Source organism: Eupeodes corollae, chromosome 1, assembly GCF_945859685.1.
Source record: "Eupeodes corollae chromosome 1, idEupCoro1.1, whole genome shotgun sequence".
NCBI lineage: Eukaryota > Metazoa > Arthropoda > Insecta > Diptera > Syrphidae > Eupeodes > Eupeodes corollae.
Window position 1 is genome coordinate 71,415,756 of NC_079147.1, and position 23,143 is coordinate 71,438,898.

The 23,143-nt window shown below is 35.3% G+C and overlaps 1 protein-coding gene across 1 annotated transcript in view; it reads right to left on the bottom strand.

Moving 5' to 3' along the window:
* The window catches only part of LOC129954108 (phosphoinositide 3-kinase adapter protein 1), a 125,158-nt gene that overhangs the window by 86,980 nt on the left and 15,035 nt on the right, over positions 1-23,143 (bottom strand). Inside the window, exon 2 of the mRNA XM_056067792.1 lies at positions 4,316-4,508. Coding sequence (XP_055923767.1) covers positions 4,316-4,325 — 10 coding nt within the window. The 5' untranslated portion in view covers positions 4,326-4,508. The remainder of the gene's footprint in view (positions 1-4,315; positions 4,509-23,143) is intronic.

Sequence of the window (23,143 nt, forward strand, 5' to 3'; positions counted from 1 at the left end):
AATGTTAAGGAGACTGATGCCTCTGTAGTTGGCTCAGTTTAGAGGGTCTCCTTTCTTATGTATCGGGCACACTATGCTGAGATTCCACTCATCGAACATGCTTTCTTCCGACCATATTTTGCAGATGAGTTGGTGCATGCTCCGTGCCAAGTCATTGCCTGATCCTTTAAATAGTTCGGCAGCGATGCCGTAAGCTCCAGCAGCTTTGTTTGAATACAGTTTAGATATAGCTATCTTCACTTCTTCAAGGTCAGGTAGGCGTAATTGTTGATCTGAGTCGCCAAGGCTGAGTGGTTCTATCCCCTTACAGCGGAATTCGGTTCGTCATCGCCGTTATATAATTTGGAGAAGTGCTCTTTCCATATTCTCAACATCGACTGCGGTTCTACTGCGATGTTCCCCTGATCATCATTACAGGCTTCGGGTCGTGGCTGGTACCCTTGGGAGGTTTTTTTAACTTTTGGTAAAATTTACGAACCTCATTCCTGTTGTGACATCCCTCTATCTCCTCCATTGCGCGCTTCTCATGCTCTCTTTTTTTCCGTCTAAGAAGCCGGTGTTCCTCTTTCCTCTTCTGCTCGTAGAGCTCGCGAGCAGCTCTCGTCCTTTTGTGCAGCGCCGTTTTGTATGCCTGTTGTTTCGCTGCTCTTGTCCTTTTGTTCAGCGCCGTTTTGTATGCCTCTTGTTTCGCTGCGTGCGCTTGCCGGCATTCGTCGTCAAACCAGGGGCTTCGCTGTGGTGGCCGTGTGAAACCTAGCACTTCAGAGGTGGCATCTCTGATGGCTGCAAGGCAATGTTACCACTGGTTTTCAATGCTTAATGCAGGCAACATAGGACTCCTTAAGAGGTTATTAGAGACTCGATCGGAATAGGACATGGCAGTCTCTTTCGATTGTAGCCGTCTAACGTCGAAACTTCTCTCAGTACTTCCTTGTTTTGGCTTGGATCGGGATATCCGTAGTCGTGCGTTGGCTACAACAAGGTAGTGATCCGAGTCAATGTTGGCCTCTCGGATTGTTCGGATGTATACTGGAGAAGTGTCGTGCGTCGATCGCAATGTGGTCAATCTGGATTGATCAGGAGATTACCATGTCCCCTTGTGGATATTGAGATGTGTGAACTGCGTACTACCTACCAGAACGTCTCGCCCAGCAGCGAAATCGATCAGCCTGAATCCGTTGTCGGAGGTGGTGTCGTGCAGGCTGATCTCCCGATTATGCCCTGAAAGATGTCTTCTCTTCCTAGCTTGGCATTAAAATCTCCTAAGACAATTTTAACGTCATAGCCAGGGCACTGCTTATATGTCTTGTCCAAGATCTCGAAAAATATGTATTTGGTGTCTTCATTTTTCTCCTCTGTTGGGGTATGCTCGAATTTAGCCTTGATGCGGATTGTCGTGATGCACTCGCTCACACTATTGAAACTCAAGACTTTTTGCCTGAGCCTAGTTCCAACAACAAATCTACACCCAAATAGACGCTGTCGTTGTTCTCGGTAGCAATCGCCGTAGTATACATCACAGTCTATTAGTTTGCGTTTGCCCGGTCCATCCCATCGCACTTCTTGGAAGGCGGTAATATCTGCCTTGCAGCAGTTTAGGGCTTCCGCTAATTGTTCGGCTGCACGTGGTCTGTTAATTCTACGTACAGATCCGAAGTTCGTTGTCCTGATTTCATTTCCGTGGGTTGTCAACAGTGAATCCGTCCGTATCCGAGGCTTGTTGGTGCTTCGCAAGTTAAGGTATTTCTTACGTGGCCATCATTAAGTCACCCCGATGGCACAACCCCCAAGGAGTGCCAGATCCTTAGTATATCTATAAGGAAGGGGAGCCGGATAAACCGCTCCTTACAGGCCTGGGCTCCGAATATTTAGAAGAAGCCCTATAAGGTGTTGACTAGGTAGTTCAACCTTACTGGAACTGTAGACGCCACCGTTGCGTTGATTCCATCTCGAGAATTCATCCGCTGGCGTCTGGATAAGGAGAGGTGCCTTAGTGGAAACACCTCTCCCCACCTCTCTCGTTTGCTGGCCCCAACAACTTTCCACTGGGGTCAGAACCCAATCTCCAGTTGAGGTACTAGGCACTCAATGTTCATCCACAGTTTGTTTTCATATTGACTACTCAAAATTGACTACCGAGGATTGTTATATTGACTATCGCTGTTATCGGCTCAAAATTGACTACCAAAATAGTCAATAGGATGACTTTTTTCGTTCTTTGTAGTTTTGTCATACTTTTCCGTTTCTATAGAGAACCGATATCTTAAGCTTTGACCGAATCTTATTTTGTGTTTAATTTAGTCCCACCTAACGTTTAAAGAAACTCATACCCCAACTAGACAGGTAACCCTAAGACCTGTTTTAGAATATCGGTTTTTAATCTAGAATTTGCCTGATTTGGTGACAGAATTTTTAAATTTTTGAAATTTTTGTTTTTAAAAACACGCATTGTAAATACTAAATATTAGAACCAAAAAATATTCAAGACAGACTTATCCCAACGAACCTTCAAGACTTCTATACATACATATTTGTATTTCATATTTTGAAAAACGCATTTTTAAGTGCAAACCTTGTAAGCAATTAATACTTTACACATTTGAAGGCTTCTCTATTAACGCCCTTCTGATGATATTGGAAACATTTTACAATACCTTAACAAAAATCTTTAATAGTCTTCCGACTACCAAACATAATTCCCAACTCAAAACATTCATAAATCAAAAATTCCGCAGTATAGTTTCCGAGGTCATGTATACTCATATAATGGTCATTTGACAGTACATTTGACAATGTTCTTTTCCCAGAACCTTCCCCTAAAATACCCTTATACCGCTTGTCTTGTCTCTATTGTGATGGAAAACGAATTTCCCGTTAGAAAATTCAAATGATGCATATTTAAGGGATCTATTAGTATTAGATTCAACCCTCTTTAAACTCAAGCCTCAAACGACTTATTAATGAAGGGAAAAAGTAGGCGTTCACAACATAAGCATAAGAGTTCAGAACATAACAAAACGCCACCGCATAAAAAGTGCATTTCCCATGGAATTACATGTACAACACACCACAACGCACCCGTTTACCCGTCCTTCGAGTCGTCGTCGTCGTCGTCGGTAGTCGTCACAGTATGCTCATATAAAGGAATCAATGAAATCATAATCGCACCCAAGCCATAAGAACATACAAACATTTTGGAATCTCAGTTGTGGGACTGCGTAGCGCGTAGTGTTTATATTTACTTTAAGTACAACTAAACTATAACTGAAACTGCCAAGCCAACTGGGGTCATCCATCAATTTGCTTCTCCATCATCCACCATCACCATCACGACCACGACCACCATATAGTAGCACGGATATGGGAACTGCACCAATTAATGTCTTCCATTCATATTGAGCCCAAGAACTGGGCTTGGGCTGGGTTTGTTCTGGATCTTTGGTATAATGGCATAGCCAGAGCCTAAAGTATGTGAGATTTGCATGGAGCTAAACGCTGTCGTCGTAGTCGTCCGTCCATCCGTCGTCGTGGTCGCAATTGACGACGCGTTCATTTTGCGTAATCTTTCATAAAAGTTGATTATACATTAGGAAGCTAGCGATACACCTACTCCCGATCCCGAGGGACAGTGCACAACATTACTTGATGTGCCATAGCCATATTTTGCCAATTGCAACTAATCTAATGTGACAGCGCAAAGAAATATTGAATCTAATTAAGGATTTGAGTCAAGGTTTCCCATTTGTGACAGTTGACGATGGTACCGCAGCTCCATCTATCGTCGCTGTCGGGTTTTATTAATTAATTGCATAATAGCGATAAGCTATTGCTGTATACGAGCTTAGAGCCTACCTACTCGTATATCATTAGCTCGTTAGCTCGTTGCCCCACAGCGGAATACCTTTTAGCCCCGACTTGCTGTATAGCTGTTTCTGATACTCGACTTGTATTCAAAGACCTGCCCTGACTGTGATAATTTCAGAACTTCTATTGAATTCAAATGCTAGTTAAGCTGACGATGACAGATGACGGACGACGCAAGACGACGCGGACGACAATCACAACGGCAGAACGCTAAAAATCTGAAACGCTGCCTGACTTGATGGCCATTTTCGGGACAATCGCAGTTGTAATAAATTATTCCGCACAAATCAATTACTGTCGCTTCGATAATTGAGTATTCACATTTAAAATATTAATATTTTGGGAAGGAATAATAAATCGAACGCGTTCCAAAAAAGGAAGGAAACAAAAACAACTTCCAAACCATCCGCATATGAATGAACAAAAAGGGGTTCTTATTTTATTGACTTACCTACGGACATCTTTGTCGATGGGATTACTGCTTGGGTACAGTTTTGCGGCAGCAGCAGGGCAGTGCCGCTTCTAATGGTCTCTTTTGTATTCGTTCTTCAAACCAAAGTTGTACTTCCGCCGGATGAACCAAGAGTTCCGTGTTGAGATTTCTTAATTTTTTTTTCTTCTTCAAAATTCAAACCAAAAGTTACCTGCGAAAGAGAATGATAAGACAAGAAACAAACATTAACACTTTTATAATGTTTATTTGTTTTCTTTTTTTATAATAAAGTGCAAGGTGTTGATTGATTAATAAATTTTAATATAAAAAACAAAACCATAAGGTGAGGTGATAGTATGACGGGCAGCTATAAGTCTTGTATAATAACAATTTTATAGGTTATAATTTGTGTTTATGTTTGATAGTTTAAGTAAGGGCTATAGGCCGTTTCATAATTAGAAAACGTAAACAAATAAATATTCAAAGGTTTTCGAGTCGTAAAAAGTCCATATTTCGTTGTGTATGTGCCTTAAACGTGCGCTTTTCAGCCCTTAATGGGATTGGAGGTGAAACACTTTTAATCACAGTTTATCCCTTTGAAAGTTTAAATACTTAACATTAGTTAATTGCGATTAAATTTTGGTTCATGTTTTTCTTTAAAAGTAGGTAAGGTATTTCAATAAAGCATTCCTAAAATTAAATGGAGGTCTTAAGAAATCGAACAATTTTCAAATTATTTTGGGCCATACAAGCAATCGACACAAAATATTGTCCTAAAAGAAAAGGTTGTTAACAAGTACTGAATTTTAATTGTTATTTTCTTGGTCGAATTGCAACATTTGGCTTTACTATTTAAAGGGGTTGGTGTTGAAATACTGAAGTGTGTCCCAATACTTAATAAAATACTCTGTCAAAATTCTATATTACAAAAATTTCTATGAATAAAATTCTGTACGGTCAAAATTCTTTAGAATAAAATTTAGTTGGTCAAAATTCTAATGTTGTCTGATTTATGCCAAATTCTTAATCGTTTGGATGATTTGCTGTGGACGCATAAAGGGCATCAATAAATAGATGATAATTTGATTATCCGTTTATATTTACAAGTACAATTCTTCAATTTACAAATTATTGAATAATTATTAAATCATTGCATAATTATTTTAATGTCGTCTGCCCAGCAGAGGAAACTTTTTCAACACTTTCGACACACAACATCAAACAACGAAAATTTAGAACCAGTTTTTTTTTTGTTTCTAAACTTGTTATCGCCATCTATTAGGTAGTTGCGATTACTGACTCCGAATGTTGGCAGACAATTTTTGAAGAGCTGCTTCATATATTTTACCATGATAAAAATGTTGTTACTGAATAATTTGATAATGGCAGTTCAATAATTAGTTACAAGTTGTCAAGACCACCTAAGAAAACCCGATATATGTATTTAATTAATTAATTTATTAATTAATTAATTAATTTATTACTTATTGTCCATTTTTTTCATTAATTTATTTATTTTCTCGCTTGTATTTAATTATTTGTTATTCACTTGTTGATTTATTTATTTATTTTTTGTACTTATTTATGTATTTATTTATTTATTTATTTATTTATATGTTTATTCTTTAATTTATTATTAATTTATTCATTCTTATTTATTAATATACTTTTTTTCTGTGATAAAATCTAAACAACATCTTAAGACAGTTTTCTGCTCCCCACTTCTCTCTTCCTATGATAAAATTCTAATATCTAATGAAGGTTTTTTTTAGTAACTTTTCCTTCAAAATGTAATAAATCTGTGATATTAATTGAATGCTTGTTATAATATTTTCAGTAGTAAGGTAGAATGTAAGACACCATATCTCTGTAAATTGTGCAATCTAGGTTTAAATTATAAGAATTTCAGTTACAATAAAGATCTATCTATCTATCTATGTATTTAATCTTAAAGGAAATGTTAAACATTTTTAAAGAAAGACAATCGTCCAAGAGTAAGTGTTTATCTATTTATTTATTTATTTATTAACTTTAAGAATTATGACTAGCATTGAAAACCATAAATGATCGAAATAAGACTACTTAGACAAAAAATAATTAATAACGACAACGATATCTTTTGATACATAGGAGAAACAAAAGTACTCTATGAAATAAAGGTTTTCTGCCAAAAAATAGACCCCTAGAACCAATGGTCCTAATTAACATCCGATTACATGATGAGATCCTGCTTAAGATCAAAAATAAAAAAAGACTACAATACTAGTATATGCACCGACAGAAAAAGCTGATGAAGAAGAAATGATAAAATTGTACGAAATTCTAGAAGAAACATTTAATAAAAATAAAACAGAGTTAATGTACGTAATAATAAATAAATAAATTAGTCAACAGTCCTTTGAGAACCAGGGCCTAGAATAAGTTCAAACAAGCTAGAAGGACATGTAATGGTCATATTCGTCGAACCAAATTTTTGCTTGATCAGAAATTAAGGCAAAAAATACTACAATGTCCCAAAGGTAGTAAAACTTTCTGGTCATTTGTAAAAAACGTACGTAACACCACGTCATCCTCGGTTCCAACGCTTGTCTACAATGACACTCCCTCACATCCCTTCTTTCCAAGGTCATGGAAACGCTGATTAATTATCAGCTCAAGAAATATCTCGAAGAACGGAAGCTTCTTAATGACGGACAGTATGGTTTTCGTAGCAATAGTTCCACTGGTGATTTCAAGGTTCATCTCACCGAACAGTGGAACAAATCTTTACATCGTTTTGGAGAAAGTAAGATTATTGCACTTGATATTTCAAAAGCATTTGATAGAGTTTAGCACCAAAATCTCTTATCGAAAATGCGTGCTTTTGGTATTGATGAATCTCTTCTTCGTTGTATTAGAAATTACCTTTCTAACCGTTCAATACAAGTTGTGTTGGGGGGTTACAAGTCTGAATTTCATGAAATAAATGCTGGTGTTCCACAGGGCTCCGTTTTGTCTCCGAATGATCTTATGTCTGCCACTTCTAATCCATTAACCTGTTTCGCCGACGGCAGTACCCTCAGCTTCTCATACTCGTATTTAGATTCAAATCCTTGTCCTTCGGATGTGGAACTTCAACATCAGCGTATGATAAGCTCATTAAATTCTGATCTTGACAGCATTGTACAATGGGGAATCAAAAACCGTGTAGAATTTAATGCTTCAAAAACTCAATGCTGTCTCCTGTCGTTAAAGCGTAACACAACCCCGATGCCACTATCTATGAGTGGAAATGCATCCAAGAAACTAATCAACTGTCAATGCTTGGTATGTGTATCACAGATCATAATTTATGGAACGATCATATATTTGATATTGCCAAAAATGCTGCCAGGTGCTTAGGATTTCCCCGACGGTGCAAGAAATTTTTCACTCCTTCTGATCTGGCTGTAATTTACAAAGCCTTCCGTCCAAAGCTTGAATATAATTTGCGTATCTGGGCTGGTGCCCCGAAAACAAGTTTAAATCTCTTGGATAGAATACAAAAACGGGTTTACAAATGATAGGCGATAGAACTATATTCGAAACATTTACATCGCTAGAACACCGCCGCAATTTTTCACGAATTTCGTTGTTTTATCGATATTTTTACAAACAATGTTCTGTTGAACTAGCCCAGCCAGTTGCATTTCACCCCTTAAACGATTCAGCCGTAATACTCGCACTTTCAGGAATGCTCATCAGTTTACCCTTGAGCTGAATTCCGGGCGTGCTGTCAAATATAGAGATTCTTTTTAAATCGCACATCGAGAATGTGGAATGCTTTTGCTAACTCTGTTTTTCCCTCCCATTTTGATGTTCAGAACCTTAAGACCAATGTGCACCGGTATCTCCTTTTTAATCCTTCCCTATTTTCCTACTGCTCGCACTGTGTTTAAATATGAACATATAAAGGGTACTAATAACCCCTTGAGTGCATGCAAATTATAAAAAAACAAACCATTCCTGTGTGCGAGTAATTGCAGGGATGGAGGGGACCTACAGTTTATATGCCGAATCCGAACGGCTAATTTGGGAAAGCACTTTTTCATGACAAGAATTACTCTTGGAGAATTTGTCAATTCCTCGCAAGAGGCAGTACCCATGAGTAAAACTTTATGTGGCACAGGCAAGGATCGAACCCAAGACCTCTCACATGACAGTCCAAAGCACTAACCATTATGCTACGGGTACTACTAATGTACGTAATAGGTGATTTAAATGCAAAACTTGGAAAAAGATTGAATGAAGAAGAAAACTGAGCTATAGGACCTCATGGATATGGATTAAGAAAAGTAAGAAAGGAGAGACTCATCAAGTGGCTAGGAAAAATGATTTTGAAATTTGGAAACTCATTCTTAAAAAAAAAGTTAGCCAGCAAGTGAATGTGGATCACACAGAATGGAATGACTAAAAACGAAATAGACCGCATCCTCACAAAAAAAATTGAAAAAGGAGGCTCTGATTCGACCCACACTGATAACTTCCCATCCTGTCTATCGATTTGTCTTGCTAAAAGGGTTTTGTAGGTTTTCGTGTTTGTTAAAATAGTTGTCAAAAAATGATTCTAAAAAAGAAAAAAATTAATGACAATATTATGCATATGATGAAATAGTTTGATTTCAAAATCTATTTTTGTGAACGAGAGTTTTTAGAAGTTAACCAATGTTAACCTATTTTAGTAGCACTTCTTTAAAGTTTTTTTTCTTAAGTAAACAAATACAAATTGCATGAATGAAATTAATTTTAAGTCAATATCTTCTATTGTACACTACATATCAAAAACCGAACATATGTTTTATCAAATTTTAGTACTGTTTTATGTAGATTTTATTTGTTTATGAAAAAAAAAAACGAACTGTTGTATTTTTATCGAAAATTCACTGATAGTCAAAAACTATTTTTTATGTGAGATGAAATTAGCTTGAAACCAATTTTTTTAATTTTTGAGAAGCTATTTGAATCGAAAGTACATTTTTAGCATGTTTTAGTATTGTTTTCTTGAAGGTTTTTATTTTTTTGTTAAAAAACTTTCAATTCGATTTTACAAAAAATGTTACCGAATGTTGAAAACAATATTTCTTATAAGATAAAATAAGTTGGAAGCTATAATCTCAAATTTTTGAAAAGGAATTTGAGTCGAAACTCATTTTTTAACAACTTTGAGTTATGTTTTTTTAGGTTTTTATTTTTTATAAAAAAAAACTGTAAATTCGATTTTTCTCAAAATTTTACCTGGGCCCCAACTATGTAACTCGATTCTACAATGAAATTGCTCGAATTGGAAAAATTATTACTATGTATCTATTTGACTACTTTCGAACCAACGAGAATCGAATAGTTCTAGTAGTGCCAACTATATTTTTATGAAATTCCGAATAAATAAAAAATAAATAATCACTCTGCATCAAATGTAAGCGTAAATCAAATGTAGAATTCGTAATTTTTGTCGAAAATAGCGTTTGGACTTTTGCTTCTCTTTCTCATTCATTTCAAAATTCATCATCAGCGGGCACATGACTCTTTCGATTGAAGTCAAAACTTCGGCAAGTATTTTTTAAATGGTTTGCTGTGCAAGTCCAGCGGTCTTGTCACCATACCGATTTGGTTTTGGTAACCTTCTGTTGCCTCCTGTTTTCTGTTCTGCGAGAAGTCATGTCGGATGATATGGTGTTAAGTAAGAACATAACTAAAACAAAAGTACATACAGTGTCGAGCATAAGTCATGGTACTCAAAGTGCCATGTCATTAAAAGCTTTGAAAGAAAAGAAAACTTAAGGACTTAATTTTCATGCATCAAGTTATTCATTATGATAAAACCTTATTCTTTGTTTTACCAATAGAAAATATTCAAAAACAAATTCTATTTTCTAGCAAAAAATAATAAAACCTTGAAATTTATGAAAAAAGTAGTGCAAAAGTCTAGGTACTTCTGCACTTTATTAGTTTTAAATGTTTAAATTTGTAACGATCCTGTTGGCTTTGTTTTTTTTTTTACATGAAGCTTGCAATATGACATGTTTGTGTCAATCAGAACAAAGCGATCGGTCGTGCAGGTTAAGGTTAAAGAAATTTTGTTTTTTAAAACCAAAAAAGCAATGGTTAGAAAAGAATTAACGGTAAATGAGCGTCAAATCATTATTAATTGCCATGAGCAAGGTAAAATTTATGCGGATATTACTAAAATAGTTGGACGACCCTACCATACAAAATGTGATTCACCGTTACAATAAAGAAAACAGAATCGAAAATAAAGTCAGGTCTGGACGTCCGCGCAAGCTTACAGAAAGAGATGAACGAAAAATCGCGAGTATAATAAAAAAAAAGATCCATTCAAAAGTGCTCCAAAGATTTCTACCGATATACAGATTAGTTTAAATAAAACAGTTTCTCCGTTAACAGTTGCAAGATCGCTCCAGAGATCTGGGTTAAAGTCGTGCACACCTCGTAAAAAGCCGTTCGTAAGTAAAATAAATAAAAAGAAAAGACTGGACTTGATGAAATGAATTTTGGGACAACGTAATATTCTCTGATGAGTCGAAATTCAACATTTTTGGTTCAGATGGGAGGATTAGAGTGTGGAGAAAACAAGGCGAAGCCTTGAATCCTAAAAACATAATTAAAAATGTGAAACACGGTGACGGTGGTGTAATGGTATAGGGGTGTATGTCATCCAGTGGTGTCGGGAATTTGACAATAATTGATGGAATTATGAATAAGGAAGTTTATTTGAACATCTTAAAACAAAACTTACAGCAAAGTGCAGAGAAACTTGGGATCGTAGACACATATTACTTCCAACAGGATAACGATCCCAAGCATACGGCTACAAATGTAAAGTTGTGGTTCTCCTACAACACGCCCCACTTGCTAGTTACCCCCCCCCCAAATCTTAACCCAATCGAACATTTATGGGATGTCTTAGAGAAAAGACTTCGAAAACACAATATAACGAGCAAAACCCACCTTAAAGAGCTCTCGGTATCAGAATGGCAATTAATAGGGTCAGATGCCACGCGAAAACTTGTGAACTCTATGCCAAATCGTTTAAAAGAGGTTATTAGGCTCAAAGGTTTTCCCACAAAATATTAGGTAATTATATTCTTAACATAAAACATTCGAAACCGATTTAAATTCTTTTGTTCTTCTAGGGTACCAAGACTTTTGCACTAATGTTGTTAAAGACTAATACTTTTATTTTAACTTTTTTGAGATCCTTGAAGGATATTTTTCTGTTTTTCTTGTGTTAATTTGTTAAATAAACTTAAACTTGAATAAATCAAAACATAAATTGAAAATTGTGTCTTTATATCATTTACACAACTCATTTTTCAAGAATACCCACACGGGTACCAAGACTTTTGCTCGACACTGTATATATTTTTCATTAAAAATGCGTTCAAATATTCTACCGTATGTATAGGGTGTCCCGTAAGTAAATGATAACCCTGAAATGCCGCATAGTAGACTTTATGACCGTCCTGAAAACTGATAAAAAAAAGTTCTATCCCAACCACAAGAAAAGTTATATGCATTAAAAGAAATGGCTACACTAATCTCCATAATCTCCACTTCTGGGTACTACAAAACTCAAACATCATTAGGTAGGACAGGTCCCAGTACCAATTCAAAAAAAAAAAGAGGCTGGGATGTGACCCACACTGATAACTTCCCATCCCGTCTGTCGATTTGTCTTGCTTAAAAGTTGTCTATATGTACTCGTATCAATTTTTACCAAATTTGCGTAATATTTTGTGTAGATTTTATTTTTAATGAAAAAACGGACTTTTGGATTTTTATATAAAAATTACTGAATATCGAAAACAATATTTTCTGTGAAATAAAATAAGTTTGAAGCCAATATTTTTAATTTTTGAAAAGCTATTTGAGCCAAAAGTACATTTTTACCAAGATTTAGTATTGTTTTTTTTTAGAGTTTTATTTTTGTGAAAAAAAACTGTCAATTCGATTTTTCTCAAGATTTTTTTTTCGTCGTCCATAGCTCAAGAACCAGAAGAGATATCGATTTCAAATAAATTTTGTTATACAGATAATAAGGCAGAAAAATGCAAAAAGGGCTCTCAAGAAAATTGAGTGGGTGGTTTTTTTACCATAGTGGTTTGAAGAAAAGGTAAAAAATTTTGGATAACCCTAAATATCTTACGAACCAAAAAGGCTAGAGATTTGAATTAAATTTTATATAATATACTGTAACGTGATATCAAACAAGTACATTTTTTAAAAAAATCCATCTAACGGTTTTTTCATAAATCAAAAAAACTGAAAAAAAAAATTGTCACCTCCAAAATTTTAAGACTAAAATATGATTTCATCTCCAAAACAGTTTTTTGCAACGAAGAATAATGTTTTTGACATCTCATACAATTTTGAGAAAAATCGAATTGACAGTTTTTTTTAATAAAAAATAAAAATCTTAAAAAACATTACTCAAAGTTGGTAAAAATTGAATATCGATTCAAATATCTTTTCAAAAACTTGAAATTTAGGCTTCAATCTTATTTTATCTTATAAGAAATATTGTTTTCGACATTCTCAAAAATGTTGAGGAAAATCGAATTGACAGTTTTTTTACAAAAAATAAAAACTTAAAAAAAATTAATAAAAGTTATTAAAAATTGATTTTCGACTCAAATATCTTTTCAAAAATTTAAGACAATAGCTTCTAACTAATTAGTACTTATAAGAAATATTGTTTTCACCATTCAGTAAAATTTTGAAAAAAATCGAATTGACAGTTTTGTAAAAAAAATTAAAAACCTAAAAAAATTTAACAAAAGTTGGTAAAAATTGATTTTCGACTCAAATATCTTTTCAAAAATTTGAAATATTGGCTTCAAACTAATTTTATCTTATAAGAAATATTGTTTTCAACATTCGATAAAATTTTGAAAAAAAATCGAATTCACAGTTTTTTTAACAAAAAATAAAACTCTAAAAAAAACAATACTAAAACTTGGTAAAAATTTACTTTCGGCTCAAATAGTTTTTCAAAAATTAAAAATATTGGCTTCAAACTTATTTTATTTCACAGAAAATATTGTTTTCGATATTCAATAATTTGTATATAAAAATCCAACAATCCGTTTTTTCATTAAAAATAAAATCTACACAAAATATTACGCAAATTTGGTAAAAATTGATACGAGTACATATAGACAAACTTTTAAGCAAGACAAATCGACAGACGGGATGGGAAGTTATCAGTGTGGGTCGCATTCCAGCCCCTTTTTTGTAATAAATTTAAACGATTTGAAAAATTTGTTCAAGAGAAGTCTTTTTAATCAAATAAAGTGACAGCTGTCAAAAAGACTAACTCCGAAAGAAATAATTGCTAGCTTAAAAATCACACGTCTAAAAAAAACACCCATTAGAAGCCCGACCAAAAAAGTTTTAATCATATATCGCACTACAAAATCAATCAAAACAAACGTTTAAAATTAATTTCATATTCAGTCAAAATTTAACGACATTTATAGGTTACCAAAAATTGTTTTTTAAGTTTGTTTTGTCTGCGCCTCAAAGCCACCCAGGCACGATTTACGATTAATTTCTTTTTTATTCACACATGATTTCAATATATGTACATATATATTTACGAATATGTACAGGTATCGTATAGATATGTATGTTTGTACTTACATAAAAGTATCTATAGATCTTGTCATTGTAATTCTTCACAAATAAATATGCTGCACGAAATGGAATTCGCACGTGATATTCTATTTACCGCTTTTGGCAATTTTATTAATTAGCATTCAAAAGCCATAACATGAGAATTCTGTCGAAATAACTTTTGTTTATCGGAATTTATAATCGACTTTTATTGAGTGCGATATTATTTTATTTTTATTTGTGTGCTTACAAGTGCATTAAAGTGCATTAATTACACGATATTTTGTTGTTATTGTTTGTTGTTTTTTTTTCATGTCGTTTTATTTCGAAATATAAAAACTTTAATTTTCAATTTACTTTATTAACGAAACGTAATACAAATTGTACGATTAAAATTTAAAATTACTGTTTATACTCGTATAGATGAGGGAAATACAATTTCCAAATAAACATAATTGAAAATTGAGAGCTGTGGAATGTTGTAAACTCTTTAAGAAAACAATTTAATTTCATAGTAAAGAAATAATTATTTTTTTAAAAATTGAGATTTTTGTCTGTGTTTTATTTTTTGGAGGTGTAAACAGCGTTTTTGGTAATGACTGAGTGCAGAAGGAAAAATTATTTGTTCTGAAATGAAAAAATTGTTGACGATAAAACGTAATCGAATCGTTGACCCAATTTTTGCTAGAATTAATTCCCAAAATTCCATGGAAGAAAACTAGTCCATAATTTAAGGGTATTCCTGTAGAATTTCACAAGCTTTTTACTCAGAAGTGTAATGATTTTACAATTTAACGATAAAGTTATTAATTTGTATGAAAAGATTTTTAGCTATTGTTAATTTTCCTATTCGAAATTGATATTCAGTCCAATTGTCAAATTTTATTTTGATGTCTACATTTAAAGATCATTAGAATACATTTTTAGAAAAATTGAATGGATATTTGAATGGTAAGACTTGAAATAAAAGCAGTTTTTGATCAAAAACCGAAAATTCGAATGTTCTCAAAAACAAACCGATAGATTTTTTGTTATTTTCGTTATTTTTTTTCTTCATTTGGATTTTTTAAATATAAAAAGAAATATATTTGCATTGTTCCAGAACTATCTATCAGTTTGGAATACTTTAACAATTAGTAAAAATGTCAAAAAAAGATATTTTTTGGGTTTCAAGGTACCTACGCTCAGTGCGTATTTGTTTACTATTTTTAGCTTCCTAAAGGAAATTATTGTAATCCGTCCGGTTTATCAAATTAAAAATTGTAGACTTTTTAAGACGTTTCCAGGTCCCTAAAACAAATCAATGGTTTTTAGAGCTAGAGTTTTTTGCTGTCCATTTTTTTTACTATGGCAATTTTAAAAAAAAAAGAAGTGAAACATTACCCGTGTTTATATAAATAGTATAGTCGAAAATTCCCAAGAAAACGCATCGAAAGTAGCAAGATTTTTGTATTTAAAAATTGGTCCAACTGAAAGAAGATCTGACAGATTAATAATAAAAAAACACAAATACAAGAAAGTTTTGTGAAAATCAAAAGTTAAAATTAACTTCAACAAAAAAACTAACTAAAACTATAATAAAATGGACAATTTTCAAGAAGAAATGTTAAGAAAACATCTGAAAATTGAGATTCTAAAGGGTGATTTTTTTGAGGTTAGGATTTTCATGCATTAGTATTTGACAGATCACGCGGGATTTCAGACATGGTGTCAAAGAGAAAGATGCTCAGTATGCTTTGACATTTCATCATGAATAGACTTACTAACGAGCAACGCTTGCAAATCATTGAATTTTATTATCAAAATCAGTGTTCGGTTCGAAATGTGTTTTGCGCTTTACGTCCGATTTATGGTCTACATAATCGACCAAATGAGCAAACAATTAATGCGATTGTGACCAAGTTTTGCACTCAGTTTACTTTATTGGACTTTAAACCAACCACACGAATGCGTACAGTGCGTACAGAAGAGAATATTGCGTCTGTTTCTGAGAGTGTTGCTGAAGACCGTGAAATGTCGATTCGTCGCCGTTCGCAGCAATTGGGTTTGTGTTATTCGACCACATGGAAGATTTTACGCAAAGATCTTGGTGTAAAACCGTATAAAATACAGCTCGTGCAAGAACTGAAGCCGAACGATCCGCCACAACGTCGAATTTTCAGTGAATGGGCCCTAGAAAAGTTGGCAGAAAATCCGCTTTTTTATCGACAAATTTTGTTCAGCGATGAGGCTCATTTCTGGTTGAATGGCTACGTAAATAAGCAAAATTGCCGCATTTGGAGTGAAGAGCAACCAGAAGCCGTTCAAGAACTGCCCATGCATCCCGAAAAATGCACTGTTTGGTGTGGTTTGTACGCTGGTGGAATCATTGGACCGTATTTTTTCAAAGATGCTGTTGGACGCAACGTTACGGTGAATGGCGATCGCTATCGTTCAATGCTAACAAACTTTTTGTTGCCAAAAATGGAAGAACTGAACTTGGTTGACATGTGGTTTCAACAAGATGGCGCTACATGCCACACAGCTCGCGATTCTATGGCCATTTTGAGGGAAAACTTCGGAGAACAATTCATCTCAAGGAATGGACCGGTAAGTTCGCCACCAAGATCATGCGATTTGACGCCTTTAGACTATTTTTTGTGGGGCTACGTCAAGTCTAAAGTCTACACAAATAAGCCAGCAACTATTCCAGCTTTGGAAGACAACATTTCCGAAGAAATTCGGGCTATTCCGGCCGAAATGCTCGAAAAAGTTACCTTAAATTGGACTTTCCGAATGGACCACCTAAGACGCAGCCGCGGTCAACATTTAAATGAAATTATCTTCAAAAAGTAAATGTCATGGACCAATCTAACGTTTCAAATAAAAAATCGATGAGATTTTGCAAATTTTATGCGTTTTTTAAAAAAAAAAAAGTTCTCAAGCTCTTAAAAAATCACCGTTTATAAAAAAGTTCATTTAACAATTGGTCAAGGAGGAAGTTTGTTCGTAGACTGCTACATTAACATGTAGTATTAAAGCGAGCTTGAAGCTAGCCTCAATTCTTTATGTACTTGAATCGAGTTTAAATGTGCTTGATATGTATGGATTCCGGCCGGGGATCGGAGTCGAGTCAAAATTTCTGAAGAAAAACCTATTTGGAGGAGTTGGTTTTAAAGACAATGTATTATGGTCTGTTTATTTGCATGTTTGTGTACAGAAAATTAAGTTTTATTTTAATCAAATTACTTCATTGTTTAAAACGAATCAAACTATCTCACTTGCACTACACACATCGAAAATATCGAAACCTATTTGCATTTGAGACAGTGCTGTCAAACTTCAACATTTTTAAATCTTCTTGTGCGGTGGAAAAAGATTTATTTAATCTAAACTGAGGTTAATACCTTTGGTGGAAACATAGAAAAACTTAATTAGCTTTGATATTGTTTTCTCTTGCAAAATAAGCCCAGTTAGTCCATTTTCACTAACAAAACTAAATAATATCAACAGTAGTAGATTGATTTTTTTCCACAATAGAAAACACACATGATTTCAAATGCACAACTACTCAACGAACACAGCCATCGAGATACAGATGAAATATCAATCGTACCAACATTTGAGAACGAAATCACATAAGATTCATTCGAGTCTCGTATAAATGTCAAAAACCTATCCATAGTAAGATTCTACTCTGACTTTTATCGGTGTTATTCATACAATGGATATTGTTTTTGTTATTCGTATAAAATCCTACTATACTATGGATAGATTTTCCAATAAAACACGGGTATTTGTTTGACCTAAAAAACATTACTGAAAGTAAGTAATAATTATTTTTGGTTGGAATATTTTGGCAATAATTAAAGATGTATGCGGAAAATGTTAAACAACCTATTGTAAGGTTTTAACAATTTATTATTTAGCAATTTACTACGGGATTCCAAATTTGTAAAGGATTATTCTTAGCATAGCTTATACTGTGGTAAGGAACATTTAAAAAATCACAGTTACGCGGGCGCAAGTTTCGAGAAGGAACATAAATAAAAAACATAGTCAATATCAAAATTCAAGACCTCAAAACCAAGAAGTATTGAGTTTAATTTTCTTCTCTGAGCAAGAGGTTTTAGATCAATTGAAATACACCTTTTCTCATAAAATGGAACATTAAAATAACCAAACATTTTTCGTAAGGCAAACTTTGGGAACCTTTATTGAACTTTTTGTGTACGACAAATGCGGCCTGACAAGACTAAAATAAAAAATGTTCAAGGTATGTATACGGGTCCTCGGAGTCTTTTGAATTTTGAATAACAAACTCTAGCATAGAGTTTGCTTTTGAGACCGCATAATCTATGTGATTTGAAAAATTCATCTTAGAGTCGAAGATTTTGTAAGGCAAACTTTGTGAACCTTTTTTGAACTTTTTTATACGACAAATGCGGCCTGACAAGACTAAAATAAAAAATGTACAATGTAAACGGGTCCTCAGAATCTTTTGAATTTTGAATAACAAACTCTAGCATAGAGTTTGCTTTTGAGATCGCATAATCTATGTGATTGGAAAAATTCATCTTAGAATCGAAGATTACACCTAGATCCTTATGGCAATCAAATCTTTGTTAAATGTCGTTCTCGATTTTGTAGTTATAATATAATGGACTATGATTTCTAGAAAATGCCACAACGCTACATTTCGTATTGTTTAAATATAGCCCATTAATATTACACCATTTAATTAAATTATTTAAATCAATTACATTTTTTTTGCATCGTTCACTGAATTTATGGAACTGGATATTTTCGAATCGTCAGCAAATAGAAGACATTTACAAAAAGTAAGATGTAATAATAAAAAGAAGTGGTCCAAAGTGACTACCTTGAGGAACACCCCAAATTTTTATTTATTTATGCATTTCCTTATGCAAAGCAATTTCAATTTTTAACACCTGTTTTCTATCTACTTAACAACTCTTTATCTACATTACGAGCCAACAGTGAAGTCGATATATCTCTTGCTTTCGAAAAATCTATGTTGAACGAGGTAGAAAGCCTTTGAGAAATCAGTGTAAATAGTGTCGACTTGAGAAAAGATTTCTTTGTAGTGGTCGATCTACCTTTTGAGAAACCAAACATAAAATTTTGAATAGACAATAATAATCTTATTAAATTGCTAAAAGTGGCTCAACATTTTACTTAACTCTGTAGCATTGTTTTTAAAATGTGTTATAATTTAATAAAAATCCAATTGACAGTAGTTTTCTTTTAATAAAAAATAAAAATCTACACAAAATTGGTAAAAACTAATTTCAACTTATACAGGGTCATCTTTTTGAGGTTCCAAAAGTATGCACGTGGAATGTTAGGTCCCTTAACAGACCACGTGCGGCCAAAGAATAAGCGGAGGCCCTAGACTGCTATAAAGCAGACATCACCCCCATCCCGGAAATAAGATGGGATGGGCCGGGAAAAAAGAGGATGAAAAACTGCGATATTTATTATGGCATTGTCATTGGAGCCAGACTTAGGCAAGAAGTCTTGAGCTATAGGTGCATCAATGAGCGCCTCATGACCATACGCATCAAGGCTAAATTCGGCAACATTAGCCTGATATGCGCACACGCTCCACAGAAGAGAAAGACGACAACACCAAAGATATGTTCTTTGAGCTCCTAGACAAAACATATGAGCAGTGCCCTAGGTACGATATTAAAATAGTCCTGGGCGATTTTAATGCAAAGCTAGGAAGGGAAGACATCTTTGGTGGAATAATCGGGAAAAACCGCCTGCACGACAACACTTCCGACAACGGATTCAGGCTCATAGATTTTGCTTCGGGGTGAAACGTCATGGTAGCCCGTACGCGTTTTTCACACCTCAACATCCACAAAGGTACTTGGACTTCTCCAGATCAATCTACCGTCAACCAGATTGACCATATTGCGATCGACGCCAGACACGCTTCCAGCATTATGGATGTACAAACTTTCCGAGGAGCTAACATCGACTCGGACGACTACCTCGTTGTAGCCAAGGTAGCACTTTGGATTTCCAGACCCAAGGCAAAACAGGGAGGTGCTGGGAGAAGGTACAACGTCAAACGGCTACAATCGCCAGAGATCGTTAAATCCTTTTCCAACCGAGTTACAAGTAACCTCTCTCGAAGTTCTTTGCCACCAACACAATGTACCGAAAACCAGTGTCAACATTGCCAAGAATCAATCAGAGAAGCCGCCTCTGATGTGCTGGGTTTCAAACAGCCACCAACAAGGAACCCCTGGTTTGATGAGGAATATCGACAGGCAAATGCAGCCAAACGACAGGCACGCAAATCGGTGCTGCATAAAAGGACGAGAGCTGCTAATGAGCTCTATGAGCAGAAGAGGCGAGAGGAACGCCGACTTCTCAGAAGGAAAATGAAAGGGCATGAGAATCGTGCGGTCGAAGATGTTGAAAGGTTTAAAAGCAGGAATGAAGTTCGAAAGTTTTATGAACAGGTAAAACAAAATTCACAGGTACATAAACCTTGAATCGAAGGCTGCAAAGACGAAAGTGGAAACATCATAGTGGAACTGCAGTCAATGCTGAGGATATGGTAGACTTCTGCGGACTGTATAACGGCGACGACGAACTGAATTCCGCTGTCAGACAGGATGATCCATTCAACATAGACGTCTAAAGCCAACAATCCCATCCTCCCGACTTAGACGAATTAAGGATTTCCATATCTAAGCTGAAGTCTAATAAAGCCGCTGGAGCAGATGGCTTGAATGCCGAGCTCTTTAAAGCAGCTGAAGATAAGTTGGTGAGGAGCATGCACCAACTTATCTGTAAGATATGGTCGGAAGAAAGCATGCCCGATGAATGGAACCTCAGTATTGTTTACCCGATCCTGAAAAAAGGGATCCCTCTAAACAGCACCAACTATAGAGGAATCAGTCTATACTTAACATCGCCTTTAAAATCTTCTCTGCCGTAATATGTGAACGTCTAAAGCCCATTGTCAACAACCTTATAGGTCCTTATCAGTGTGGTTTTAGACCAGGAAAGTCCACAGTTGATCAAATATTCACATTACGGCAGATCCTGGAAAAAACTCAAGAACACCAAATCGACACCCACCATCTTTTCATCGATTTCAAGGCCGCATATGACAGCATCTACAGGGACGAGCTGTATAGAGCCATGTCTAGTTTGGCATCCCTGCCAAACTCGTCCGTTTGAGCAGGATGACCATGGAGAATTCACGCTGCTTCATAAAGGTTGGAAACAACTTAACAGAACCTTCTGATGTCAAAAAAGGCTTTAGACAAGGTGATACGCTGTCATGCGATTTTTTTAACATCGTGCTTGAAAGAACAGTCCAGAGCTCACACGTCAACACTAGAGGCACTATCTTTCAAAAGTCTTTCCAATTACTAGCATATGCTGATGACATTGACATAATCGGAAGAACTCAGCGTGATGATGGCAGAGACAAAAATGGGTTTAACGGGTAATGAGGGCAAAACAAAGTACATGCTGTCGTCAAGAACGGACATAAAATACCGACGTCTTCGTCAAAACGTCACCATCGACAGACGTAACTTTCAGGTAGTCAAGGACTTCGTCTACCTAGGCCCCGCTGTAGGCACAGAAAACAACACCAGCGCAGAAATGAAACGCAGAATAACTCTTGCTAACTGCTGTTTCTTTGGTTTAAGAAAGCAATTGAGTGGCAAAGACCTCTTTCGAGGTACCAAAGTGTCGCTATATGAAACCCTTATCATCCCCGTCGTGCTGTTCGGTGCAGAAGCATATAGACTATGACAAAAGCGGATGAAAGCACCTTGAGTCGGTTCGAGAAAAAAATTCTTCGTGTGATCTGTGGTCGAAGGGGAGTGGAGGAGAAGATGGAACGACGAGCGGTAAAAGTCCAACGACTAAGATGGCTTGGTCACGTAGAGCGCATGAAAACCAATGCTCCGGCCCGGAAAGTCTTCGAATCGATCAAGTGGCGCGCAGAAGTGACCTCACCCAACTTGGAGGACGAAACTGGAGACATCTACCTAGGGACCGAGCGAGATGGGGAAGTTTGGCGGGTGAGGCCCTAGTTCACACTGTGGCGCCACCTTAAGTACGTAAGTAAGACAAGTGGACTGACAGGATGGGAAGTTATAAGCGTAGGTCGCATACTAGCCTCTTGTTTTTTAGAAAATTTATAAAATTCACAGAATGGCGCTTTGCACTTTGTTTCTGCTTAGCTAATAAATTAGAGATTGCTTCAGCTATTCTTAATTTCCGTTAGTTTAAATTTCATTGCAAATATAAATCTATGAACTTAGTTTTGTGTTCTGGGATAATATACACTTTGTCAAATTTGTTTTTCAATACGAGTTTTCATCATTAATGTCCCGCTATTTGGACTGCTCTCACTTTCGGAGCTGCTATCTTTTCAAATAAGACAAATAAGAAGTATGCTATTAATCAAATCTAAACAATACACTCATAAGAAACACTTTGAAATTGTAAAAATTCGCTACTAAAATGCACTACGTCCCATAAAATTATCTAAAATCCCAATTTTTTAAGTAAATTTGTATTTCCCAGCAATAGGAAAACTAGATCTTGTAACTTAACACCTTTAGCATCGACTTAGGGTACGTGCAGGATAAGGTATATACCAATACTTCAAAAATCGGTTTAAAACCTTAAAGATGGAAATTGTGAAGATATCGAGGACATATAGCCTGAAATGTGCAAATCGTTCATGAAAATGATACGGTGCTGCAAATGTACTTGTGCCAGCCATTTGGCTGATATCACTTTTTATTGTTAATGGCATTCTTTCCTCCTTACAGTAAATATTTATTGATTCCTCTTAAAAATACACGTTTTTTAAACATCATACCTTCCTTTGAGAACTAGGGCCTAGTGACTTACAGCTCTCAAACATTCTTGTGTGAGAGTACTGTTGTCAGATATGGAGGGGACCTACGGTTTGCAGCCGAATACGAAGGCCTAATTTTTGAAAGCAATTTTTATGACAAGAATTAGAGGATTTGTCAATTCCTCGCAAGATTCAGTACCCATGAAAAAAAAAAAACTTTAGATAGCACAGATAGGGATTTACCCCAGGACCCTTGGAATGTTTGCCTAACGTACTAACCATCGTGCCACAGGTACTTCTGAAAGCTTCTTATTGGAGACCCCTATCTTTTGACAAGTACCTTT